Raw genomic sequence first — 25,702 nt, forward strand, 5'->3', positions numbered from 1 at the left:
TAAAAATAGAAACTGTACAAATTTCTTAAATTGGACTTCTTTCAGATATCATGTGCAAATTAAGATCTTGCTTAATAGTATACATACAAATATAAAAAACTATATGACATATTACAGAAGAAAGTTAACTGGTTTTACCATTTGGGGGGACATTTTAGAGAACATTTAAGCATTTTAGTCCATTAAGAATTAAATCAGTGCTAAGTAAAACTACTTAATAACATTTAGTGTTCATTCAGGAACATTCTTCAAAATATAAACTTCAATAATACCTTCCTTCTATGAGACATGGACAAATTTGCCTCAAACCAAAATAATGGCTTGCAAATATCAATACTAATGAAGATACTAATTTAAATAAAAGTGATTACCTTGTTTCAATGCTTCCTTATAGTTTTAAAAGTTTGCATATTCATAGATAAAGATACGTTATTTCAGGAACTCTTAAAGCATACTGGAGTAATAGTAAGCATTTGATTACATTTTACCTGTCCCAAGGAGCAGAAGTTTCAAATGATTCTCCCAATATATAGTATTCCAAACCCAAGTCCTGTTAAGACACATATGTAAGAATCAAGAAATTATAACAGATACAGAAGACTCAATAATACCATTATTATTTCATGTTCATTGTTAGTTATTTCATATAATTTTTAGCATTACATGTTTCTAATTTAACCCCCACAGCCCTTTCCTGTCCACCTCATAAGAACACTGGAAAATGGCTCCAAGCATAATATATAACCTCCAAGAGGACAGCAACTTTTGTCTTTGTCTAGTTTGCCTTTGTACTCTTGGCACCAAGCAGAGTGCCTGGCATGTGGTAGAAACTCAAATATTTTTCCAGTGAATGGAGTCTCTCTTCAGAACTATCTTTGCACATGTAGAGAATACTAGCAGAGCAGATTTTTAGTGGTCTAAATAAAGCAAATTAACCAATACCAGAAGTGGTCATCAGGATCAAAGAAGCAAGTAGGTAGGTAGGGGAAGTGGCAGAGAAAGGATGAAAAGAAAAACTCTTTCTTAAAATCAACTTTTCTTTAAAAATAAATTAGAGAATACAGTGCTTCTCTTTTTAGTATCTAAAAAGACTCAACATCTGGAAGCACTTCAGCCAGGAATATGTATTTTACAGCATACAAGATAATGCTTCTATGACAGGTAACTCATAATACTAATTTCTTTACCCAGGATATAATTTTGTTTTAATAATATATGAATTAAACTATATGTAAACTATATGTGAAAAAGCAATTCATAAGCCACCTCTGAAGTACAAAGATATGAAAATAAATTTTTATAAGGTACACAAATCAATGTTTTTATCTCTGGTAAAACAAATCACTTCAACTCTACCACTAGTTGTCAGGAAAAAAAATCCCCAGATTTAAAATTGTGTTTTTCTCTTTTGCATTCATTTAGTTAGTAAACATATTTGGTGACAACAGTATTAAGAACTGGGCAAATAACCTCTTACAGCACTAAACTATGTTTTCTACCTTTATCTTGCATCTACCTACCTACCACTTCAGCATTTTATTAAAAATAATAATATAATAATAATAATGATCAGGGAGAAATGTGGGATCCACATATAAATCAAGTATAAAAATCAAACGAATATTCATATTTGACCTGATTGTTTATAATTCATAATGTGTGATCAAAACTGAAAGTTTCTGTGATGACTGCCCTTGCACTGTTCACCATGTAAGAACTTATTCACTATGTAAGAATTTGTTCACCATGTAAGAACTTGTTCGTTATGCTTCAGAAGATTGGAGACTGTTGAGAATTAGGCTTGGAGTTGATTAATGACTGTGCATTGAGTCCCCTATACAGAATTTTATTGTTGTTAATAACCATTTGATCAATAAATATGAGATGCCCTCTCAAAAAAAAAAAATCGAATAATCATATCTGACTTTATTGTTTATAGTTCATGATGTGTGATCAAAACCGAAAGTCTCTGTGATATGACTGTCCTTGCATAGTTCACCATGTAAGAACTCATTCACTATGTAAGAACTTGTTCACCATGTAAGAACTTGTTCGTTATGCTTCAGAAGATTGGAGACTGTTGAGAATTAGGCTTGGGGTTGATTAATGATTGTCATTGAGTCCCCTATACAGAATTTTATTGTTGTTAACAACCATTTGATCAATAAATATGAGAGATGTCCTCTCAAAAAAAAAAAAAGAAATGGGCAAATAAAAAATAAGATAAAACAATCTCCCTCTTACCCTACAAAAATCTCCCACTTCCTTTTCAGTTTTAACACTAACTGGAACCTTAGTAATTATGAAACTTAACTCCAGACTGTGTCCACGCTGTACTTGTTACAGTTACATTTCATTTTCTAGAATCTTGAATCTAGTTTAAACGACAGTGGTCAAAATACTCAGAGAAAACATCTAACAAATAAAATTTTGTGTATACCCAAAATGCTTACTATGGCAGAACTTGGAATAGCAACAGTCCATGAGGTAAACATCATTTATAAGACATAAAACCATTTATTACTTTTTGTGATCTGTAAATCTCTTAATCACAATTTGTGACAGCACAAAGGCAACAAATACACTTTCCTTATCAGTGTGGGGGCAGTAGGGGGAGGGGGTTGGCAGGAAGACCCTGCTTCAAATATGCTTCAAATTCATTGCAATATAAAATTTAGATCTTACCTAGGACTGAATTATTTTTAATGAGAGAATTCAAGTTTTCTTAGAGAAGTAAAAATAAACTTTATATAAGCTATATAAGTATTTCCTTTAGAACAATTTACAGGTAAAAAATTTGAAAATTCAGTATTTGGGAAGCCAAATCTTTAATAGGATATCTGAGATCTGACCTTTTAAAATAAGACTTTTCAAATTACGTAATGAGCAATATTTTTAAAAACCATAACAACAGCAGAAAACAATTAAGAAAATTGAGTTTATTACAAAGTAGAAAAACAAAATAAATGAATTAAAACAAGAACACTTCGATATCGATAAGTATAGCAAACTCTTAAAGTTAACATGACTAACAAAGTTTCTCATAAATAGAAAATCTAGAATTAGAAAAATATAAGAGCTCAAATATACACAATTTATTTATTTAATTCTATATAGTAATAACTACCTGTAAACCAATTACTACTTGGAATGAAGATACATACAAATTTTTAAAGATAGTTAAAGAAAGAATTTATATCTTTCAGTGATTGCAATGGGGTTTGGAGGGGACTTGATAATATGGGTGTGATGGGTCGTGTTGAAACCACAGTGTTGCTCAGGTAAAACCTTCACAAGATTGTATATCAATGATACCTTAATTTAAAAAAAAAGAATTTATGTCTTTAAAACATATTATGGATCAAATGAGGAATGTTACTAAATAAAACAGCTTGATTTTAACCAAGCAATGTTAGAAATGACACGCTCAACTTACAGACGGTCTCCATTCTTTTCAAGAGCAGAATGATCTATTAGGTCACCTTTAAATGCCTCAAAAGCATATATGAAGGTTTAATTGGGCTTCTGAAGATTTGTAGCTAATCCTGAGTTTATGTAAAATGATGTGCTACATTACAGTAGGTTAAAATTTAAGAAAATAATTTATTCACCCAAAGTAAGAAAAAGTACTGTTTTCAACAAAAATTAACAAGGGAAATATGAAATGACTTACTCGGATGTATGCAATGACATAGGTCAGCAAATAACCTCTCTGTCCATTATCTTCTCCAGCTGCCAATCCACTGCAATTAAAAAAAAAACTGTTGACATATTTCAAATTAACAATTAAAAATACATAAAACTAACCAAAGTGATGATACCTCAAGATAACAGCTTAACAGATTAACATACATTACCCTGCATCTCATTATATTTTGAATCTCATGATAAATGTATCAATGAGCTGTCAAGAGAATAAGCTTAAACAACAAAATTCTGAAAACACTTCTAATATTTCAGTTGATCATTAATTTCAAACGTTTATCCACCGAACTAACAAAGCTGACTCGTATAAACTCAACTATTCTACCCAGATTGTCAAAAGAACAGAGAATGAACCATAGAAAATAAGCTTAAATAAACTGAATCCTTGTAGGCATAACAAAACATTTAAAACACTTTTTTCTTTTATTCATATTATATTCTTATTCAAATGTTTATATATTATTGTAGTCTTATTCATATATAAGACTGACTAAGATCTTCCAAGTAACCAGGTTTCCTAGTACTTGAGTACACAGTATTTGAAATACTTAGATTTAGTGTTTATTTTATAGAACTTCTGACTTAAGTAAGAAACCAAACATACTTACACAGAATATTAAAGTTTATGAAACAACATATAGACAAGTCCAAGAAAAATAAGTAAAGTTTTACCATGAACACATTTCAATTTAAAAGAAGTTTTATTCATAGAAATGATGTATTTGGTGATCTGCTTAGAATTAATCCTATATAACATATAAGTCCATCAGTCCAAGTACTCTGCTTTGTGAAAGTCATTCTCACTTTTAAAGAGTATGAATGAGTATTGGTTTCCACTACCTTCAGTGAAGAGCTTTTAATTTTGTTTTTTCCCCTAAGGCAGAGACTACACTTTAACTATTATTAGTCAACTAAACAATATCTAACCCAAACTCTCAAAGTACCCACTAAAAATCCCTCAAAAAGAGAGAAAATGAAAAATATCTTATATTGTGAATCTCTTGGGTCACAATTGATGATTACCTTTTATGTCTCTCAATACCTTAACTGCACCTCCTTGGTCCAAGGATACTGACTGAGCTCTTAATCATGGTGTTGCCTAAGACTTAGGACTTGAGCTTCTGTTATTTGAGCCTCTTCTGGAAGAATCATTTCTCTTGGCTTCAATTAACACCTTATAGTTAAATCCTTTCTTCCCCAAAGTTTTGCTTGGATTTGGCAGTAACTAAAACATTGATATATCCTTGTTGTATACAAATACTGTAAAGACTATTTTAGGCTAGGAAACATTTCCTGACTCAATAGTATACTGGACATACACGAATTAGCATCAGCAGCAGGTGTAGCAAAGACTTGACAGAAGCAGCTCTAATCTACAACTTCAGACGGGATACAATGAAATGAAGGGGGCTGTCTGTACTACTTATTATGTTAATGAGTGAAGTAGACAGAACTTAGGTCAAGCTGCTGAAGGTGTATGAGTGTAAGAAAGAAAAAAAAGAATACAACTCTGGGTTGGATGTGTATAGATTTGAGGTTGGGGAAGGGAGTCAAAGTTTTAAAACAAAGGAAATGAGTTCGAAAATTGCTGTGTCAAGTGCTTGGAGGAAAATAGCAGAGCCTATACCTCAGGAAGATAGGAAACAGTCAGACAGAGTCCAAGAGAGAAAAAATACTACTGTTCTAGGAAAAAGAAACACTTCATCCACGGCCCAGTGGTAACAGGAAAGGAAAAGACAGGACAGTGAAGACTAGCAAGGGTGCCAGAGACCAGCACCAGGAATCTTTGAGAAGACGCATTCTAAGCATGTACTTCGTGGGAAGTCAAAGGTATGAATGTTTAGTGGGTCAATCTGTCTTACAATCAGGATGAGAAAAGTCCTACTTTGCAGTCCCAGGTCAAGCTACTTTTCTTAGAAGGTTGTGGAGAAAGATCTGTTCCATTTTGGAATTCAGTGCGAACAAATCACACAGAAACATGCATTTTCTTCCCTAAAGCAGGAAGAATATTGGATACCCATTCTAAATTCATAAACTCCAAAGATGAAAAGTTACTAAGGCTTGCTTTTCTGAATCATAGGTTTTCCTACAAATTCAGCTTTTTGGACCACTCCCCTTTTTTTTCAGCTTTCAGAACTATTTTTCTTCTAGCCAGAATTAACTTAAGATACAATACATAAAAGCTTTAGAAATTAAATGCTTCTAATTTACCACTTTTGCAGCCACATCAAAAACCTATGCTTAGATTTGAACTGCTTTATGTTATAACAACATCTACCCCCTACTTCCTGCTCTGTGCCATAAATTTCATACATCAATTAACAAGGTTCTTAAATTTAAAGCTGTTTCATGAGGAAGACTGGGAAAACTAATGAAAGAGGAATGAGAGACAATCTTCTTATATAAAAGAGCCATCTGGTGAACCTAATTACTCTCATGCTGAATTATATAAACAACATAAGCGCACAACTTTAAAAAATAACAATAACCTATTACCCTAAGTTCTCTGGTAAATGTCAATACATCTGTCATTATTGCTGGCAGGTAATCTTTATCCTGCTTAGCTCTTAGGAAAATTAAAGTACATCAATAGCAAACATAGATAAACAACTAAAGTATGATCATTCAACATTTGGCTATTATGTCCTGTTAGAGCATGTGTGTTCAAAGGTTAACAGTGTTAGGGTAAGGGTGGAAAGCAAGGAGGAAATATGGCTAAGATAACACATAAAATGTTCTAAACTTCTGGGACTACTTCATTGAAAACAATCAATTTAAGGCTAATGAGTTGGTGGGAACAGAGGATAGAACAAGAAATAAAAGATTAACAATGCCCTAATTCAAAATAAAATACATGAGCTAAACTAACCTGTAAAAACTTAAGCATAAAGAAATTCAGAGGTGTCATCCTCTATCAAGTAATGCAGAAGGCGAAATGACTGAGGAGTGAGGGTTGGCAAAGCATACCTTAAAGAAGAAAAATATCCCTGACTCTTTCAGTGATTAGAACAAAGAGCTAGTGCCTAGAGAGAACTTGGGGGAAAACCAGGACTTCTACTAGAAAATCACACAGATATTTCCAACTATCAACAAAATCTAAATAGCCCTAAGTCATCTGCCTAATTACAGCCAGAGTTTCTCAACACAGAAGATTTCTGCATCTAAATAAAGGGAGCCAGGATGAAAGTACATTAAGAAACTAATTATTACATAACCAAGTAGTAGTAAATAATCTAGCAAAAAAAAATGAGACTCCTTATAGAGTCTAAGCTTTTAATGTTTTACCCTTGCTTTAATTAGGTATCTCACTTACTATAACCTATTTTTAGTGGATGAATTTGACACAAATTGTGTTCAGTGTCAACAAATTGCTGGAATTAAATCAATAGCTCTGGAGCCTCAGTATCAGTATCTAAAGAGACCAGGATTCCTTTTATGGAAGATTCATTCTTACTTTTTAATTGTAAATGATTGATATTACATGAGAAAAACAAGACTGGCATTACATGAAGAGTTCATGACAGTTGGTGGCTCAAATTAAACAAACTGACAAAATGGTTCTACTTTAAGACTAAAATACAGTTTTAAGGATAGCATAGTAATTGGGTGTAAATGAAATAGAATAAAATGTCAGGGAAAAACATTCAGCTTCATTAATTCTTTCAACAAATATTTAATCAAGCATCTAGTATATACCAGGCATCAAAGGTGATACCCAAGCAGAGGCAGGTCACACCCCACTAAAACTGCGGTTAAAGTAGGACAAAAAGACATTTTGTCATCATCCTACCCCAGGCCAATAGGAAGTGTGGCACGTTACTAACTACTGATGATTTTTCTGGCTACTAAGAATTGTAATTATAACTAGAGATTCTACAAAGTGGAATTTCTATGTGTATGTGTACATACATATGTTATGAGGTGGGGGGAGGTTAAACTAAGCAAATTTAACCTTATATACAGCAATTCAAGTATTATAGCATCCACTTCTCTACAAGTACTTCTGGAAAATTCTGAAATCCCAATTAAACATCTAAATATATAAAGAAAAATTTTTAAAGTTTCAGTCCCTAATATTTATGGCTAGCTATGTATAAAAGATTCAAAGATTTTAATTTAAATCTATTTGGTTCTAATATGAGTTTTAAGGAAAAGCTTTAAATCAAATTGTATATATATTCCACATAACTTAGAAATTAAAAAATAGGAACATGTATATTTTTTTTAAAAATTCAGAGATAACCTGAAATCCAAGCCACGTACTCATTATAGGAATCCTTATAGCACAATTACTCTTAACTAATTTTAGTTAAAAGACTAGCAACTCTCCAAAAAGGTACTATAGCAGAGAAAAAGTAAAAGATCAATGAATTTCATCTTTTACAAAAAATATTAAAATTCCACTTGCTAATTTCAGAATAAGGTAAAAATTAAACAGAAGTTAAATTATAATACTCAAAAGCAGCACAAAAGTAACTAAAAATTAAGCCCAAGTTTAGATTTTTCTAAGCATACTGTACTTTAACACTAAGCTCAGAAAATCATAAAAATGAAGGACTGAACACTGTATGTGAGAAAAATACATAAAAGTGAGGCATTCTGAGACACAAGGCTGCAACATAATATTCATTTGCTCTCATAAAAAATAGCTGAAAAGGGAGAAAAAAGGAAATAATTACAAGGAATTCATGGTACTTACAATACATATGATACATTTTAAGCTCTGAAATAAAAAAAGACTAGATCCAGAAAACTGTAGTTTATGTACTTAAGAAGGAAAAGGAAAAGGAAAAAAATGTAGTCCTGATAAATGGCATTTTCACTGTAGTTCTCATCAGTCGATCTTACAATCCATCAAGCAGACAGACAGAAACCACCAAGTTATTCAGGCGGTTATGGATGTGAAATGTTTTGTTTCCTTATACCAGCACAAAGCAGTAAGTGACAGGGGTGCAGTATAAATAATTTATCAATACTTTTCATTCAACTCAATTTCCTTTTAAAAGCATACTAATAGCATGTTTTATACATTTACTATTACCACTAAATAGTAACATGACTGAATATTTTACTGTTTTACTCTAGCCAACAAATAGCAAATATAAAATGAGCATTAATGGAAAAATACAGTAAAATATTTAATATCTCATATATGTGATTAGACAAGTAAGGGCAACATATTAACCTAACTTCCTGAAAATCTTGAAAGTAAACCAACACATTTTAAAATTGACCACAAGCTTAAACTGAAAAGGGTACATTAACAACTACTTGGAGATACCACAACTTTAGCTTAACTTTCTCTTGGCATTACGAACATACCCAAATTTTGCAGCAATGTCATATACTTGTTTTTCATGTTGAAGAACTTTCTCACGGTCCCCCTCAAACAGTAAGGTAGCGACACTTAGCTGATTTGGATCAAATCCTTTAAACTACAAAAAAAACCACATTATTATGGATAAGTCTTATCCTACAAAACAGTAAATCAAAATACATTTTGCTCTTTTTTCCTTCTGCTCTGGGCTCAAACACATCAATTCTTTCTAGATTGTGTTTTGGAACTTTACATGTCAATCAGAAAAATGCTATACTATAAAAAAAACACCCCATTTCAAAGTATGCCATGATGTCAATTGTAATGGCATATTTAGTATGTAAACACAACAAATAGCTCTTAAGAATTATAACTGTAACAAACAAACAAATGAAACTACCAAAACGATATAATATAACACAGTTGGCAGTATTGAGTGGGGGTGGGGGGAGTAAAAACCAACAGGATCCTTACATACCAACAATAACTTGCTATAAATAGTATTTTCAAAGGATATCTTATATATAAAACTAAAATATAAAATATTTAAGAATAATCTTAAGGGAAAATACATAACTTCATTAGGAAAATATGTAAAATGAGAAACACATGTCCCAGGATGGATAAACTAGGTATTATAAACCTGTTGACTCTTGCACAAATTAATGGATGGGTTTATTCTATTTCTAGTAAAAACTTAGATGGATTTTCTAAAATGGTGAAGACTTCCTAAAATTTTTCTAGGATAACAAATAGGTAGGTGGGTGATGGTTATGATAACAAGAAAAATTCTGAAAAGCAAAAAAGGGAGATCTAGACCTACAGCAACTAAGTCCATTTAATTTTCAAGAAAAAAAGTATATTTAAAAAATCAACTTATTTAAACTGAAACAAAAAAATTAAGACAATTCACCCATTTCTCACATTCTCCATCCCCCCCATGGCAACCACCAACCAGTTCTCTGTATCTGTGAGCTTTGTTTTTTCCCTAGGTTCCATATATGGAATGATTGCATGGTATTCGATACATTAAAATGGAGTCTATTTCTTGGAAAAGTACGTAAGAAGGTGTCCAGGTATGGCAAATCAATGTCAGAAAAGCGGGGATTAGCTAGCGGTGCTGTCACAACAGGTTTAGCAACTGGGAGAGTAGGAGATGAAGATTAATTTTATTCAGATTTCACATTATAAAACTGAGGTATGTTCAAATAGTAATAAAGATAAACATTTTAAATTCCTACTTAACAAAAATGTGAGTGACAGAAGAGAACGGAACTACTATAGTTCTGAAGAAGAAAGTCTTTTATAAGTTTGGAAGTAATTAAATAATTGCACTTAAAGATAAAAATTTGTAACTTTTGCACCAAAAAGAAAAACTCTTATTAAAAAGGAAGCCACATAACTGGAAAAATTATTTACAACATTTACAATAAAGACATCTAACAATTCCATTATTTCAATAGCATACAGCAAAGCACCAAAGAAAAACCAAAAAAAAAAAAAAAAAAAAAAAAACCAAGAAAAAAAACCCCATGAAGCTGCCAGCCCTGACAAAATAACTATATTCAGCTAATGCACACAAAAATTATACCTAGAAAATACAGAGAAATGGTCATTTTCAGTGGAGTTTCAAGAAACATCAACTCAACTACTATTTCTCCCTGGATTCAGTACATTTAAAACATACCAAAACAAAAATCCCGCATGCAATAACAAAAATATAACAAAAAAATAGCACATGTGTATTGCTAGCAATAGTATAAGGCTACTATAATCCCTTAGGAAAGGAATTCAGCCATTCAAAAGTAACTACACTCACTTCATCTCTAGATATCTACTACAAAGGAAAAAATTCAAACTATAAAAAATGTTATATGCATGAAACTGTTCAATGCAGGTGCTATTTCAGGAGCTTCAAATCTGGAAAAGAATTTAGAATTTCTGAAATTAAATGTACAAGTGATTTACCTGATAAAATATTTATTGCAACATGAAAAATAATTATGCAATATACACAGCAACATGGAAAAACACAATTGTAATAGGCGTGTTTTGAGGGGGAGAAGGCAAGAAACAAAATATCCTAAGCATTTAAAATTTTAGCATTTTATAAAAATTCTTACCTTTGTAATATAAAACTTTTTTAATCCATCCAAAAATGATGTAAAAATAGAGGAAACCTGAGGTTTAAGAGCATGACCTGAGAAAAAAGACCAAGAGGCTACTTTAATTTAGCATCCTAAAAGAAACTGAATGATTCACTGGCCTTAATTTTTTAAACCTATGTTATATACATAACACATACTAAGATCTACATATTTTTATCTTCTTTCAAAAGTCACATACAAGTTTTTGTTTACAAAATCCCTTCTTGGTTTTTTTTTAACTCAAATTACTTTATGTAATTAATACTGCACATAGTTTAGGTTAGTTTAGGTTATCTCTCAATGGTATAGTTTCCTTAGGAAAGGAATTCAGCCAATCAATAGTAAAGTTACTTCATTAATTTTTATTTCACTAAAAACATCTAGTGGTGGCTGGTTTTACTTTTTTTTTTTTATTATGCAGAAACCATTCAGAGCATATAACCAAATATGGAGTCAATGCCAAGTTTAAGGATGTTTCTTAATTAATTCTTAATTCATCCAGAATTCTTGGCATAAAACTAGTAATTGCTTCCTTGATCACACCCAGAGAGTTACAATTGCCAAAAGAACATAAATGGTATCTCAGAGTCTGTTAAATTAACATCTTTGCCTGCGGATTGAGTTTAATTGAATGAAAGTCTTTTAACTGTTTTCTCACTGTTATCAGAGTAGCATGAGTGCCATGCCTTTGGCCTTAGCAGTATAAGGCCCAATTCAGAAAAATGTGATATACCACTTACATAGAATTTTTACAAAGAATTTTTTAAAGTCTCTCATAAATCTAAAATTATTAACAAATAAAAAGTTTATTTAAAAAAAAAGACTTTAAGATTTGGGGATTTTTATTTGTTTGCAGGTCCCTTAAAATAGGTACAAACAGCATAGTAGTTTTTTGGGGAGAAAAAACTATCACTTGCATCTTTTTTTCCATTTATCTGTTTGGGGTTTTTTTAACATGAGAATCTGAAATTGTAATACTTAATACACTTTTACTGATTATAATAGGAAATTGTGCTAAACAAAAGACCAAGTAACATGAAATCTTACCCAGGGGCTAAAAACTAGATATCCATGCTATAATGAAACAAAGCAAAAGACAAAAATGAAGGGCTGATTAGACAGAGATCCACCTAGCAGTCTTTCTAAGTTTCTGGATCACAAATAAGAGGTTTGTTTGGGATTTTATTTTTGATTGTGATCTGCCAGAAAGATGCTTCTCTAGCACGAGTGCTTTAAAAGATATCATTTCTAGCACGTATAAAGTTGGAAACAACATATCCTCAAAATATTCATTTCCTGTTCCAAATGGAATTTATCCTACTTTATCAACAATTGGAAATAAATATTAAATATAGATGTATGAGTGTGAGTGTCTTATTCCTGCAAGACATTTAAATTATCTGTTCCTCAGGTAAGTCTTCTGATCCACGTATCTTCACACAATATAGGAGGACTCCACAAGTTACTACTCTGGTGTGGAATAATCCTTAAGGGCATGTGTTCATCTTAACACAGTGAAATGTATATGCACGATTTCTACTAACACCAGTGGGAGTTAGTCACACATACCCCAAATACTAGTTAATATGATAGCTTTGAAGCATAATTATTGTGAAAGTGTTACTACCTTTTAAGTGGATCAAGCATTAGTATCAACTAAGAGATTATTACCTTTCACTTATTCTCAATGTTACTTATCAAATTAATTATATTCTAAATGTATTCTGGCTACTGTGTATTATTTTTTATAGTAAATGAAGGAACGTTTCCAAATGTGCTAACTGAACCGTTTAATTAGTGAATTTTGTATTGCTATGATGTTTATTAAATAATTTCAAAGGATTTAATAAATATATTATGTTGCAGTGAAGTGACCTGAAACAGCGGAAAAAGTCTGGGCTTTGGAGTCAGACAGATTTGGGCTCAACCCCAGCTCCACCACATAATGACTTGGGGACTTGATCTGAAATGTTTAGCTTCTGAGTTGTTTGTAACTGAGAGTATCACCTTGAGGAGCAGCTGTGAAGAGATATTTGATAAACTGTGCTTTTAATAATGAGCTTACTACTATGCTATGTGCTACCCAAGATTTGTTCACCCTCTTTTGTTAATTTGATGTTTAAGTCAATCAATGCGTAAGTGCCTATTAATGTGATAGGTGCAGGAGATACAAAAATGAGTAACAGTCATCCCCTAAGTTTGACAAATTTATAGAGGAAATCTGTAGATCATTTCAATATAGTCAATGATATTTATCATTTCAATATAATATATTAAGGATTTGTCAGAGTTAGGGGTGATATTAAAAATAGTAAAACTAATAATAAGTCTTATGCTTTTTTAACAACCAATATGGTACCAATACTGACCAATCAGCCATATGGTTGACTGGTGCCAGGTCCTGGACACCCCTTGCTGTGCAAAGCGACTGTTCAGTCATTTGATCATAGAGCCAGAGGCAGCATATATAGATGGAAAGGCTTCAGTGGGTAGTGAGAAATCAAAAAGGTTATAGACAATCAAAAAGAAGCATGATCAGATCTGTATTTCTAAATGATCACTTTGACTGCCAAGTTAAGGAAGAAAGAGAGGAGAGACAATCAAGACTAGAAAAGCTAGGACCTACCTTAGAGCATGTTCCTAGACACAGTAACGAGAATATGGAACAGGGATGACTGATGGCCAGAAGGAACGTTGCTTTCAGCCTTCATTTTATATTGCTATAGAACCAAATTATAAATGAAATCTGACCTTGGACAGCATGTGCACGAGAATAAAACTGGATTACTATCTAACACCACATACAAAAGTAAACTAGAAATGGATAAAAGACCTAAATGTAACACATGAAACCACAGAACTGTTAGAAGAAAATACAGGCAAAAATCTCTTGAACATAAGCATGAGTTCTTTTTTTCTGCATACATCTCCCCAGACAAGGGAAACAAAAGCAAAAATAAGCAAGTGGGACTACATCCAACTAAAAATCTTTTGTACAGCAAAGGAAACTATCAACAAAACAAAAAAGCAACCTACAGTATGGCAAAATGCACTTGCAAATGATTTGATGAGGAATCAGTACCAAAAATATATAAAGAACTCCTATGACTCAACATCAAAAAAACAAATAACCCAATTAAAAAATGGGCAGAGGACCTGAATATGCATCTTTTTCCTCAAAAAGACACAAAGATGGCCAACAGGCACACAAGAAGATGTACAACAAGGAAATGAAAATCAAAACCACAAAGAGATATCACTTCATACCAGTCAGAACAGCCACTATGCAAAAGACAAGAAATACCAAGTGTTGGCAAGGATGTGAAAAAAAGGGAACCCTCCTACACTGTTGGTGGAAATGTAAATTGGTACAGCCACTGTGGAAAGCAATATGGAAGTTCCTTAAAAAACTAAGAGTAATACTATATGACCAAGTAATTCTGCTTCTACCAAAAGAAAACAAAACCCCCGATTTGAAAAGATGTATCCACCCCTATGCTACATTATTTACAATACCCAAGATATGGAAGCAACCCAAGTGTCATCAACAGATGAATGGATACATAAGATGTGATACATATACACAATGGAATATGTATTCAGCCATAAAAAAGAAAGAAACCTTGCTGTTTGTGACAACATGGATGGACCTAGAGAGGATTATGTCAACTGAAATAAGCCAGGCAGAGAAAGAAAAATACCATATGATTTCACTTGTAAGTGGAATTTAAAAAAAAAAAAAAAAAACAGAACAGCAATAGACTCATAGACACTAAGAAGTGACTGGTGGTTACCATGGGGAAGTGGTTAGGATGAGTGGGTATAGTAAGTGAGGGGGATAAAGAGGCACAAAATTTCTATCATAATATAAATTAGTCATGGGGATGAAAGTACAACATAGAGATTATAGTCAATAATTTTGTAATGTCTTTCTATGTTGACAGATAGTAACTACACTAGTTGCGATGAGCATCTAATAATGTAGGTAACTAAAGAGAAGTAAAAGATAAATAAGTAAACAAAAATAAAAAATAAAATCTAGCCAAATCATAGTTTGTTTTACAAAGGCATCTACGTCTAATATAATTTACTATAATAACAGCATATAAATGGATAACAGTCTTCTTATTAATCAGATGCATGGCTCTCTTACACAGGCCAAAACACACCAGAGGTTTGACTTTTATTTGATTTTTTTATTTCATTATTTATATGACACATTTATCTTAAACTTGTCAGTAATATAGTATCTTGAAAGTAATTTACTTAAGAAATAAAAGCTGAACCTAATTTTAAAACTAACTCTTCATATGTTATGAATTTGACTTCCTAAGTTTATAGGTAAGTATAATAATCATTCTTCCCTAAGTTAAAATCTAAGCTAGTCTTAGAACAAACAAAAGCCCACCTATCTTAGCCTTTAATATTACTGAACAATCATTTCCTAATTTCAAGGACTGTTTTTAAGATACTTAAATTGTATAAACTTAAATTCCAAACTAAATTTCAGGATATGGAAAAAATATAGAAGCATAAAACTAGAACTGAGAAGATGATCAATTGTGTCATAAAGTTTAATACTTTAAGCAAAATAGGGAAAAAAAGAAACATGGTTAACTGTTACTGAATTCTCCACCAAAATTCCAAGGGCATCTTAATACAACCATTGTAAGGTCTTTTCCCAAAAAACATTATCACTTCTTCTACACTGTTATTCAATGCACCCAGACAATTAAATCAGAAATCCAGCAGTTGCCCTCAACTCTTCCCTTTATTTAACCTTCCACATCCAATTGGCAAACTGATCTTTGGAAAACCTCTCCCTTATTCTTTATCTCCACTGCTGCTGCCTTGGTCAAGGTCCCTAAAATTTTGCCTCTTGAACCATTTCAACTTCTGCTCATTTATTTTATTCTTTTTACAAAGAATATCTGCTGAAAGATAAAATCCAAATCTATCCTGACAATCCACCCATCCAGATTTATCTAACAACTCTTTCAACAACTCTTTCTCTACCTGCTATTGAAGGCACACAGAATTTTTTGAAGTACAAACATGACATTGAGATTTTACAATTTCCTATTTTTGCGGATAAGTGAATAAATTTGGCAGGAGAGAAGAGACCATCTCAAGCTAACTTCTCTACACCATTTAAAATTTAGCTTGAGCATCACTCTCCTTGAAGAAGCCTCCCAGAGTCCCCACTCCAACTTCCACTCCTGCTCGCATTCAGTCACATAATTGTCTGTCTTCATTAAACTGAGAACTTCCCAAAGGGCAGGAACTACATTCTTCTCCCTAGCTCTGCATCCAATACTCTTCCTGGCACATAAACATCTTGTGGCTTTATGAGAAGATTTTTAAAATATCACTCCTTACCAAAATGAAACTGCTGGTTGTCCATGAGGCGAATAGATGCAGGAGCACATCTCTGTTTTAAAAAGGAGAAAAAAAGTGACACACATTTGATATGATAAAGAAGTTAGATAGGTAGGAGGATATAAATGTCATCTTTCTCTATTTGAGATTAAGAGCTTAATTCCTAAGGTTAAATGCAGGGGGGAAAAAAATCTAAACTTTTATATAATTTTATGATGACAAGTAAAACAACAGTGGCCTCTCTAAAATATTGGAGGGGAGAGATCTCCACATATAATACATACATGTGTTGCCAGATCTTTAACTTATCTGCAACCAGATCTGCTTAATGCTTAGTAAAGACTTATGAAAATACCTAAAAGAAGTATTAGGCCCCAAAGTGGATATTTTTTGGAACAAAGCAGAAATTTTCAAGACTAAAAACAATGCCAAGAGCATTATGCCATTTATGAACTACAATACATCGCTAAGTTCTTAACACACTTTTAAAATAAGGAAAAGGATGATAGAATTTTTGTGAGCCAGAGCCCTTTAAAAATTAATCTGCAATACCTTCATAGACAACTCTGGGAATTGTTCTTCCTATCCCTTCTCATAATCCATTTTAAATAGAAAAACTATCAGTGTCCAGAATTCTAAGACCTTCAAGGTTAACTGTATGAAAACAGCAACAAAACTTCTGAAGCCTAACATTATATATCTAAAACACCTAACTTCATCAGTGCTGTATTTATCTAGGCACACACTAAAGGCTGCAAGGAAAGCAGATATTCCCATTACCTTTGTGCTGCTAAAACACAATACAAGCACTAGCAATGGTTAAGTTAACCATAATTTTTCCACAGAATTAAAGTGAAGATGCACCCTAAGTGGAATTTTTATCTTCTATGCATATTTCTAACATGGCTTAATGTCTACCAAGAGATTTTTAGACCACAAAATTTTGACTGCCACAAACTTTTTAAACATTTATCTTGAGTAATAACATTTATCAATAACATTTGCATCCACATAATGTTGAGATTTATGAGATCATGCAAAAGAACAATATATATCTTAAACCTTAACTGTGTTATATAACATTTTTGCTATTATTTGCTTTTAATTGAACAAATACTTAATTTTATAAAACTACTCTCACATTTTATTTCATTCAACAAAATGACTAGATTTATATTTGGAAGACTATACAATGTATTTGGCTCACCTTTGATAAAAAGGTGAGATAACTCAGTCTATATTTTTAGAAAAGTCACTGCCAAATCTACAGAAACAGTTTTAGGTAATTTCATATACAAAGCATACAATAACCTACTGCCTTACATTTTATATAATCTTATGGTGTCCAAGCTGTTTTCATTACATCTTTATTTAATATAAGAAATAACACTATCAGGGTAGCATAACTGGTATTATCCCCATTTTACAAATGAGGACAAAAAAACCAGAGAGGCTAAAAGATAAAAACTTGCTTGAGATCAGATGACTGTTAAATAGTAAAGAGAGACTGGAACCAAGATATCCTGATTGCTAAATGATCAGTATTTCAAATATATCACACAGTCTCTAAAAAAAAAAAAAAATCACATATACACAGCTTTAAAGTCATATCTGAAACAAAATTACATGAAAACTACTGTACTTGCTAATTTGTGGTTTTACTAAAAGTAAAATAGTTATAAAATAAAAAAAATCTACAACCTGAGTAATTTCAAATCTTGGTCTGGAGGTATCTTTGTAGTTGGCTTAATGCTTTGAAAAATGTTACCAGCTTCCAAAATACTAAAGGAAAATCAGTGTCCCTGAAATATTTTTTTAAAACAGACATAACAACTTCTAATAAAACATATGAAGCCTGATTAGACCAAGTTTCTTTTCTTCAAAAAATAAATAGGATATAATACACATATTTATGTTTTGGCCTAAGCACGCCAGTAAAATATGAGAGAGAATTCAGAGACATTCTGTCATTTTAAGGGAAAAGAACATTTAAATTCCTACTAACAACTTGTAAACTTGATCTCCTACTACCACACAGCGGTAGTTCACTTGTACCTACAGCAGGGGCTATAAATGAAAACAAGCAACATAGACACACATGTAACAGAAAATTGGAAAAGAGAATATTACACTTAGCATAGTAAATTTCTAGAATTCAATCTCTGAAACAACTAAAATACAATATGCAGGCCGTGACAAAATCTTGGTTTGAAAAGACTATCACAAAATACATCCTGGGGACAACTAGAATAGTCTGATGATAGGATGAATATTAGATGGCATTAAGAAATTACTGCTGATTTTCAGACAGGACTATAGATTGTGGTTATAAAGAAAAACATCTTATTTTTAGGAGATGTATGCTTAAGTATTTATAGGTCAAGTGTCATGATGTCTGCAACTTAATTTCAAATGGTATAGAAAATATATACACAAACATATAAAACAAACAGCAAAAAGTCAACAATTGTTGAATATACAAGTGATCACTGTACTATTCTTTCAAAGTTTCTGTATGCTTAAAACTTTTAAGTTAAAAAGTAGGAAAATAATTTTAAAAGTTTTGGGGCATTTCCTACATAAAGTAACTGATATTCAATTATACTGAATGTGATTTTAATTCAATAGCTGAGTCACATAAACCAGTCAGTCATAAACTGTCCCTATTTACGCAAAGTAGATGGTTACAAACTAATACTGTCAAATAAATAATTAAAAAGCTAAAAAAAGTTTTTTATATCTAGATAATAAATATTAAACAAGTTTTCAATACTGACTTTTCAAAAATCAAAATCAAACCAACAACTTTATTAAATCTCATGTTTTAAAAGTACATATTTTAAAAAGTCAGTAAATGGAATCTTGGTTATTGTCACAAGCAAATTCTCATTAAGTATCTCAAATTAAAACATCTCAGTCAAAAACAGCATCTAAACTGCTTTATGATCCTCAGGCAGTTGATAAATTTGTGAATACTGTGTATCATTCTAAAAATACAAAGAGAAGTTTCTTGAAAATTTTGTTAAAAGACGACCCTATAATAAAAAAAAACAAAATAATGTTACTATATTTAAAAAACAACATTCAATCTGGGTTACTATACCTATTGCTAAGATATGTTTCAATTGATATAAAACTAATTTGGTAGGTTTAAAAAAATAAAAATATTCCCTTTAAAAGTTAGAGACATCACAAATTCTGAGAATGTGAGCTCTAAATTCACTCCCATGTTATTCATTATGCAAAGCTAGGAGTGTTGCATAAATGAGGAAAGGGGAAAAAGGGTCCTTAAGTTAAAGTGACCCCTGGTGGTAGGTGTTCAGAAATAACACGAGAGGGAATATTTTTACCAAGTAATTTTAATGGTAGGTTAATCATACACATTCAGGGAATTTAAGGAACACTCAAACAGAAATTGCTTACTTGAACTGGAGTTAATGAAATAATTTCTTTCTTTCTTATGATAAATGCACCTTTAGCAGAATCTCTCATGTCATATGACTTTTACCTAAGTATCCTTTATACATCAAAAATAGTCTGAAAAAATAAGCTCATTACAGAATAATAAAGAAATATCAATTATCTTTGTTTTATCAGAGCAAAGAAGAAATAACCATATTGACCTCAAAGCACAGGTATAAAACTACTGAGGCAAACTGCTGGCAATTTCTTCCCTTTAAACGATGTTTTTACAACCAGGAATTTAATATAGAACCTGAAAGATAAACAACTACTCTGATTAGTCTTATTTACTTAAAAGAATTCTCTGCACTAACTTAAAAAGCAAAAGATTTCTCAATCCAAGCATTTTCTCCAAAAATTGTCCCTATAAGAAACAAACCAAAAAATGTCAGCAAAATTTGTTTTTATGGAGCTAAGTCCATATCTCTTGTCACAGAGAAAAACCAGAATTTTCCCTTCAGATGAGACACATTCAAGAAGGTGTCTCTTAATTTACTAGTTACTAGCAAAATAAATTCAATATTAGCATTTTAAATATCTATAGGATTTCTACTATTCTAATTTCACAAGGACAAACTATAAAATATAAGCACTGTATGGTAGTCCTGCATCTTCGGTATCTTGGTTGAGAAATGAATTGTCTCTGAATTGAAAAGATGTGTTTCTTCAAGGAGTAAATCAAACTTCCTGTGTAGACTCTAGAATGGCCCAAGTTTCTGAGCACTGAGATAGTTTACTCTTCTCATACTACACCAGAAGTCAATGCTTCAATGCTAAACCCCTTGTACCTAGTTATATAAAAATTTTAAAACATATGACAATATCCTTAGTGATTACTAGAAGACAGGAACGATGTCTATTCAGCTCACAGAATATCCACTGCATTATGTTGGATATAAAGTTAAAAGCACACAATCTCACATAAAAGACACACAATAAAATAAATTTTAAAAAGTTCAAAATAGAATACGTGAAAGAAGAGAATTCTGTTAAATGCAAATTTCTAGATAAAAAAATTTTAAATATAGACAGATGAGTTCTTCACTTAACTAATAAATCAGAGTTGATACCACAGATGAACTCTTATAATATTTAAGGCTATTAGTATAACTGCTTAGTCTTATCGGAAATGACATACTGACTTAGAGCTAGGAGTGTACACTGTAAACAACTGTTTTTAAAAAGAGAATTAACTCTTAGTTTCAAAGAATGAAATAATACATGCTATAGAGTAAATACTCTGTTCCATGCATGTATAAAGGAAAGTGCCAAAAGTTAATGCCAAACAGTCTGTAGATCATAATTTTATATTTTTCAATTTAGTAAAGGTGTAAAGACCTGTTCTGAGTAGCTCCTAGTCAAGAGTTTATCTTGCAACTGTCCTCAAGTTTAATGCATTTTGCTGGACCACATGGTAAAGAATCCAATTAACCAAATATTTGGCTAGGTTATTCTCTCTGCTCAGAGGGAAACACACACACACACACACACACACACATACACACACACACACACACACACACACACACACAAAATGATTGCGAGAACTTGAGGATGGGTGAAAAAGGTAAAGGGGGAAAAATTAATGAGAATGTTTGATATCTTGATCTGGGGGATGGTTACATACGAATGTACACGTTAAAATTCATTGAGCTGTATGCTAAGATTAGTGCATTTTACTGTATGTACTTCAACTTTAAAAATGATTTTTAAAAAGCTTTCAAGACAAAAAAAGGTTTAAAATAACAACATTTTCTATATGTAACAAATTATTTCCAAGAATTACTGCAGAATAGAAAGAAGTTTTAAATGTTTTACAATGTGCTAAACCTGACTCCAGTTAATTTGAACTCCTCCAGAATAAATCAAGTTTAAAACAGAACAAATCAGAATTAAGATATAACATTCTGAGATGTCAAATATGAACTATGTATTTCTTCCCAAATTATGGTCTAAACTCACTGGAAAAATAACACCCTATCAGTTTTAACACTATTTAAAATAAAAGTGATGAGAGGGAGAAAGGGCTATCCCTCGGCAAAGGTAGTGAGGAAAAAGGCTGCTTTTTTAATCTGTAATTCTAAAAACCTACTTTTAATACTGAAAGTCAGTTTTCAGAGAAATGCATACTAATCTGTGCCACACATACAGTTAGTGTTTCCTCTTAACAAAAATAAATGGTCCTTTCCCAATACCGTCTGGCATAACTCCTAAGTTTTTATTGGGGAGAAAAAAACCCCAAAATTCAAAAGTTGCTTCTGAGCTTGTTTCAGTACTGTTTTCCCTTTAAACCTTTAAAGACATCACTGTCATTTTTAAACAAACAACACAGTAAAATATTTTATCAGATACCAATACTCTGATTAAAAAACACTATTTTTCTCCTTGAGAGAAAACAGTGAAAAGTCTACATTCTGAGAAAGTCTTAAAAGTCATTTACCCATCTACCAAGTTGGATATTATACTGGACTGCCACTTATAGGACAGAGTCACATTAATCTTCCACTAAATCTTCCTTTCTAATTCCTCACGAGGCAGTGAAGTATTGAAAAAGGACAATTCCTCAACGGACAAAGATCAGATAAGAAACCTTAGAATCCCTCTGCTGCCAGTTTAAGGTTGCTTAATTTATCTCCTTCAGTAAGACTTAGTGACAAAAATATACACAGCCCATTTGACTATTTGAGAACAATCAGTATACTCCTTTCCAAAAGGTATACATTTTCCCATTTCAAATGCAGCTTGACTCTGAAAACATTGCAAAAATGGAAGTTCTATGAAATGACAATGAGGTATTATGAGCAGCCAGCTCATTATTCAATCAAGAATTTTGCACGATCATAAAGCACGTACCATCTGTTTCAATGGATCTTAATTCTGTTATCAGCTGAAATTCCAAATTATAAATTGAACAATGACTAGTGCCAAAACCTGATAATTTTCTCAATTTTTTTTCTGCCTGCGAATAATGTTTATAAAGCAGGAGAGCACAAATAATACCATTCCTGATGTATGAGCTAAATCTGTAAACTAATATATAAATGTACCTACACTATAATACTAGCATTTACCATTTCCAGGAAAGGTAAACATTAATGCCTCTCTGCATGTGCATTATAAAAGGAGTAAAATAAGTAGGTTCCCCAAAACAGACTATCTTCAAATTCCAGAAGTTATTGTTGGCAATTGTTTCATTCATAAGAGCAATATTTGAGAATAAAATATTATCTATCCAGGCTTTTTAATGAGTTTCAAGTAAGGCAAGCTTTCTAGTTATATGGTATTTATGTCAATTATTAATTATACAGAACCAAATTATTAAAACTATAGATCAGAAAGGAGCTTTCTTTTTGATCTTCTTTTTAAACATAGAAGGACACTTTTTATCAATCATCACCTTTATTTATTCCCAGATATATATCCAATATAATTTTGTGTGGTATATTTAGATTATGGTCATTGGGTGAATATCCAAAGAATTTTTTTAAACAAATAAAAGGTCAATTTTTTCTGACATCCAAGGATAAGGAAAATTTCACCCCCTGCATTTCTTTAGTGTTTAAGTCTTCTCTGTTAGTTTCTATCAGGAGCATTTTAAATTACAACAAAAACTGAATCAGGTTGTAGCAACTGTGTTTAAAGTCAACATATTTCCACTTAAATGAAATTATAAATTTAGGGTTTTGATTCATTTTTACGTAATGCATGAAACCTAAGATATATTTACATGTGAGTATTTGCAATGTAGAAAAAGCAGATGGAGCAGTCAGGAAGGCATAAAATGTCTACCTCTACTCCAAAGATCATGTAACACTTTTTAAATAGGTCTACTAAACCTGTGTTCTGCAGTGGAGGGACAAAGTTGGCCAACACTGACAGATCATGACCTTCTAAAGATCTTTTGGTGAAAATACATACAAATCAGGCTAGTTTTATAGTCTGTAATATTTTTAAATATCTAATTTGACATTCACGTTTATTTTGCCATTAAAAATGCAGGCAATAGTGGCCAATTAAAAAGATGTCATTCAAAATGAACAAGAGAAATAACATGAACTATATTTTTAATAATAAAGCTTTTTTTGTGTGGGGGTAGTCAAGCTTGACAAAGATGGAAAGTAAATAAAAATAAAAATATTTAACACAAACAATGAATTACAACACAAATTGAAAACACTTAAATTTTTAAAAAATCACTCATTAAGGAAGATCTGAAATTAACAAAGAAATACAATCTATCTAAGGAAAATGGTTTTGTTTTGATTTTTAATTGGTGAACTTATTATTTTCTATACAAACAAAAACCCCAGGCAAAACCATAGGCTCTTTAAGTACTTATTTTATTCTTAATAACCTGTAGCACCTTAAATTTAAATTACTTTCCTTTGCTTTTAAGTCATGGAAGGTTTTAGCAACAACTTGGATTGTACTGCTCAGTGCTCAGTGCTCAGTGTTATTTTAGAATAACAAATACTATTTATTCCTAAAACTTAACTCCACTCTTCCTTTATTCAATAATCCTGCCTTCACATACCAGTGCCAACTCATTATTTTAGCAAACACAGCATAATACTTACTATATATTCTAGCTCTCTAACCATAACATAATGTCCCCAAAGTTCTAGTGAATAAGGAGCTCCTACGTAAGGACTTCAACTATTAACACTTCCTTCTGCATTAATACAACCAAAGTAACCTGCCACAAGTTCAAGAATGTTCATTCCAGGACTATACTTCTTTTAAAAGAACTCTCCCCCAACCCCGGAGTAAGACAATCAAGATTAAGGAGCTGATGGCTATGTCTTGACAGAGGAAGCAATCGAATTGATAAATAATTGAAGTTACTTGGAAATTATAAAAACTATCTTCGTCACTTGTTAGATTAGGTGACTTTATAGGTGGACTTGCTGAAAGTGAGAAAACTTGTCAGAAAGAATGAGTGTCTCAGAAAGCAAAACTGTGTGTATGAGATAAAGAACACTGGAAATGGTAAATACAAAAATCTTTTTGCTCATTTTGGATTTCTTTAAAACATTAATAGTGGTTGTCTTGGGCTGGCAGGAAGATAAGCCTCTTCACTACTTTCCATTTCAGTACCTTAAAAGCCCACAGTGAATAGGGAGTACTTGCTAGATACCCTTCTTTTGCTGCATCAGATCTGCCCTCCAATCTGCTCTGCATATCTGACAGCTGACCTGTACGGTCACATCAGAAAGCTCCCTTGCCCTCAATATTCTAGTTAATATTGCTGATTGGAAGTACTACAGAGTTGTAGGAATTTGGAAAAAACATGAGGAAAGAGGTTGGAGTATTTCTTTTCACATACTCCCTGCAGGGAAATAATGAAGTAGGAATTTCTCATAAACCATTATAATTGAAACAATGAACCAAATGCCTAAAGAAATGGAAAAAAATTTCCAGTGATACACAGAACTAAACCAGAAATAAAATTCTTGTCATTAGTATCTAGTCTTTTAAAAACCCTCAATAATATATTCTTTATCTTTTTTTTTGAAGGGGGGAGAAATGGGAATTCTTTTTAGCTTATAGCTAAATATTTTATGGTATATTATGCTATACTATATTTATTACTTAATGTAAGCTATGGCTTAGATAGTATTATAAAACAAATTAGGACTTAGTAACAGCACATTCTAAATACTGATAAAGGTTAATTACCTATTATTTAGAA

At 31.9% G+C, this 25,702-nt stretch overlaps 1 protein-coding gene across 4 annotated transcripts in view; it reads right to left on the reverse strand.

The window, feature by feature from the left end:
• Positions 1 to 25,702, reverse strand: part of AGPS (alkylglycerone phosphate synthase) — a 170,964-nt gene that overhangs the window by 40,874 nt on the left and 104,388 nt on the right. For all 4 annotated transcript variants that reach the window (XM_057503892.1, XM_036879398.2, XM_036879402.2 and 1 more), the window contains exons 12-16: positions 16,549 to 16,600; positions 11,146 to 11,222; positions 9,028 to 9,140; positions 3,674 to 3,743; positions 489 to 550 (exon numbers count right to left, since the gene is read on the reverse strand). In XM_057503892.1, the coding sequence (XP_057359875.1) occupies positions 489 to 550; positions 3,674 to 3,743; positions 9,028 to 9,140; positions 11,146 to 11,222; positions 16,549 to 16,600 (374 nt within the window). The remainder of the gene's footprint in view (positions 1 to 488; positions 551 to 3,673; positions 3,744 to 9,027; positions 9,141 to 11,145; positions 11,223 to 16,548; positions 16,601 to 25,702) is intronic.

The sequence above is a fragment of the Manis pentadactyla genome, chromosome 6 (genome assembly GCF_030020395.1).
Source record: "Manis pentadactyla isolate mManPen7 chromosome 6, mManPen7.hap1, whole genome shotgun sequence".
Taxonomy (NCBI): domain Eukaryota; kingdom Metazoa; phylum Chordata; class Mammalia; order Pholidota; family Manidae; genus Manis; species Manis pentadactyla.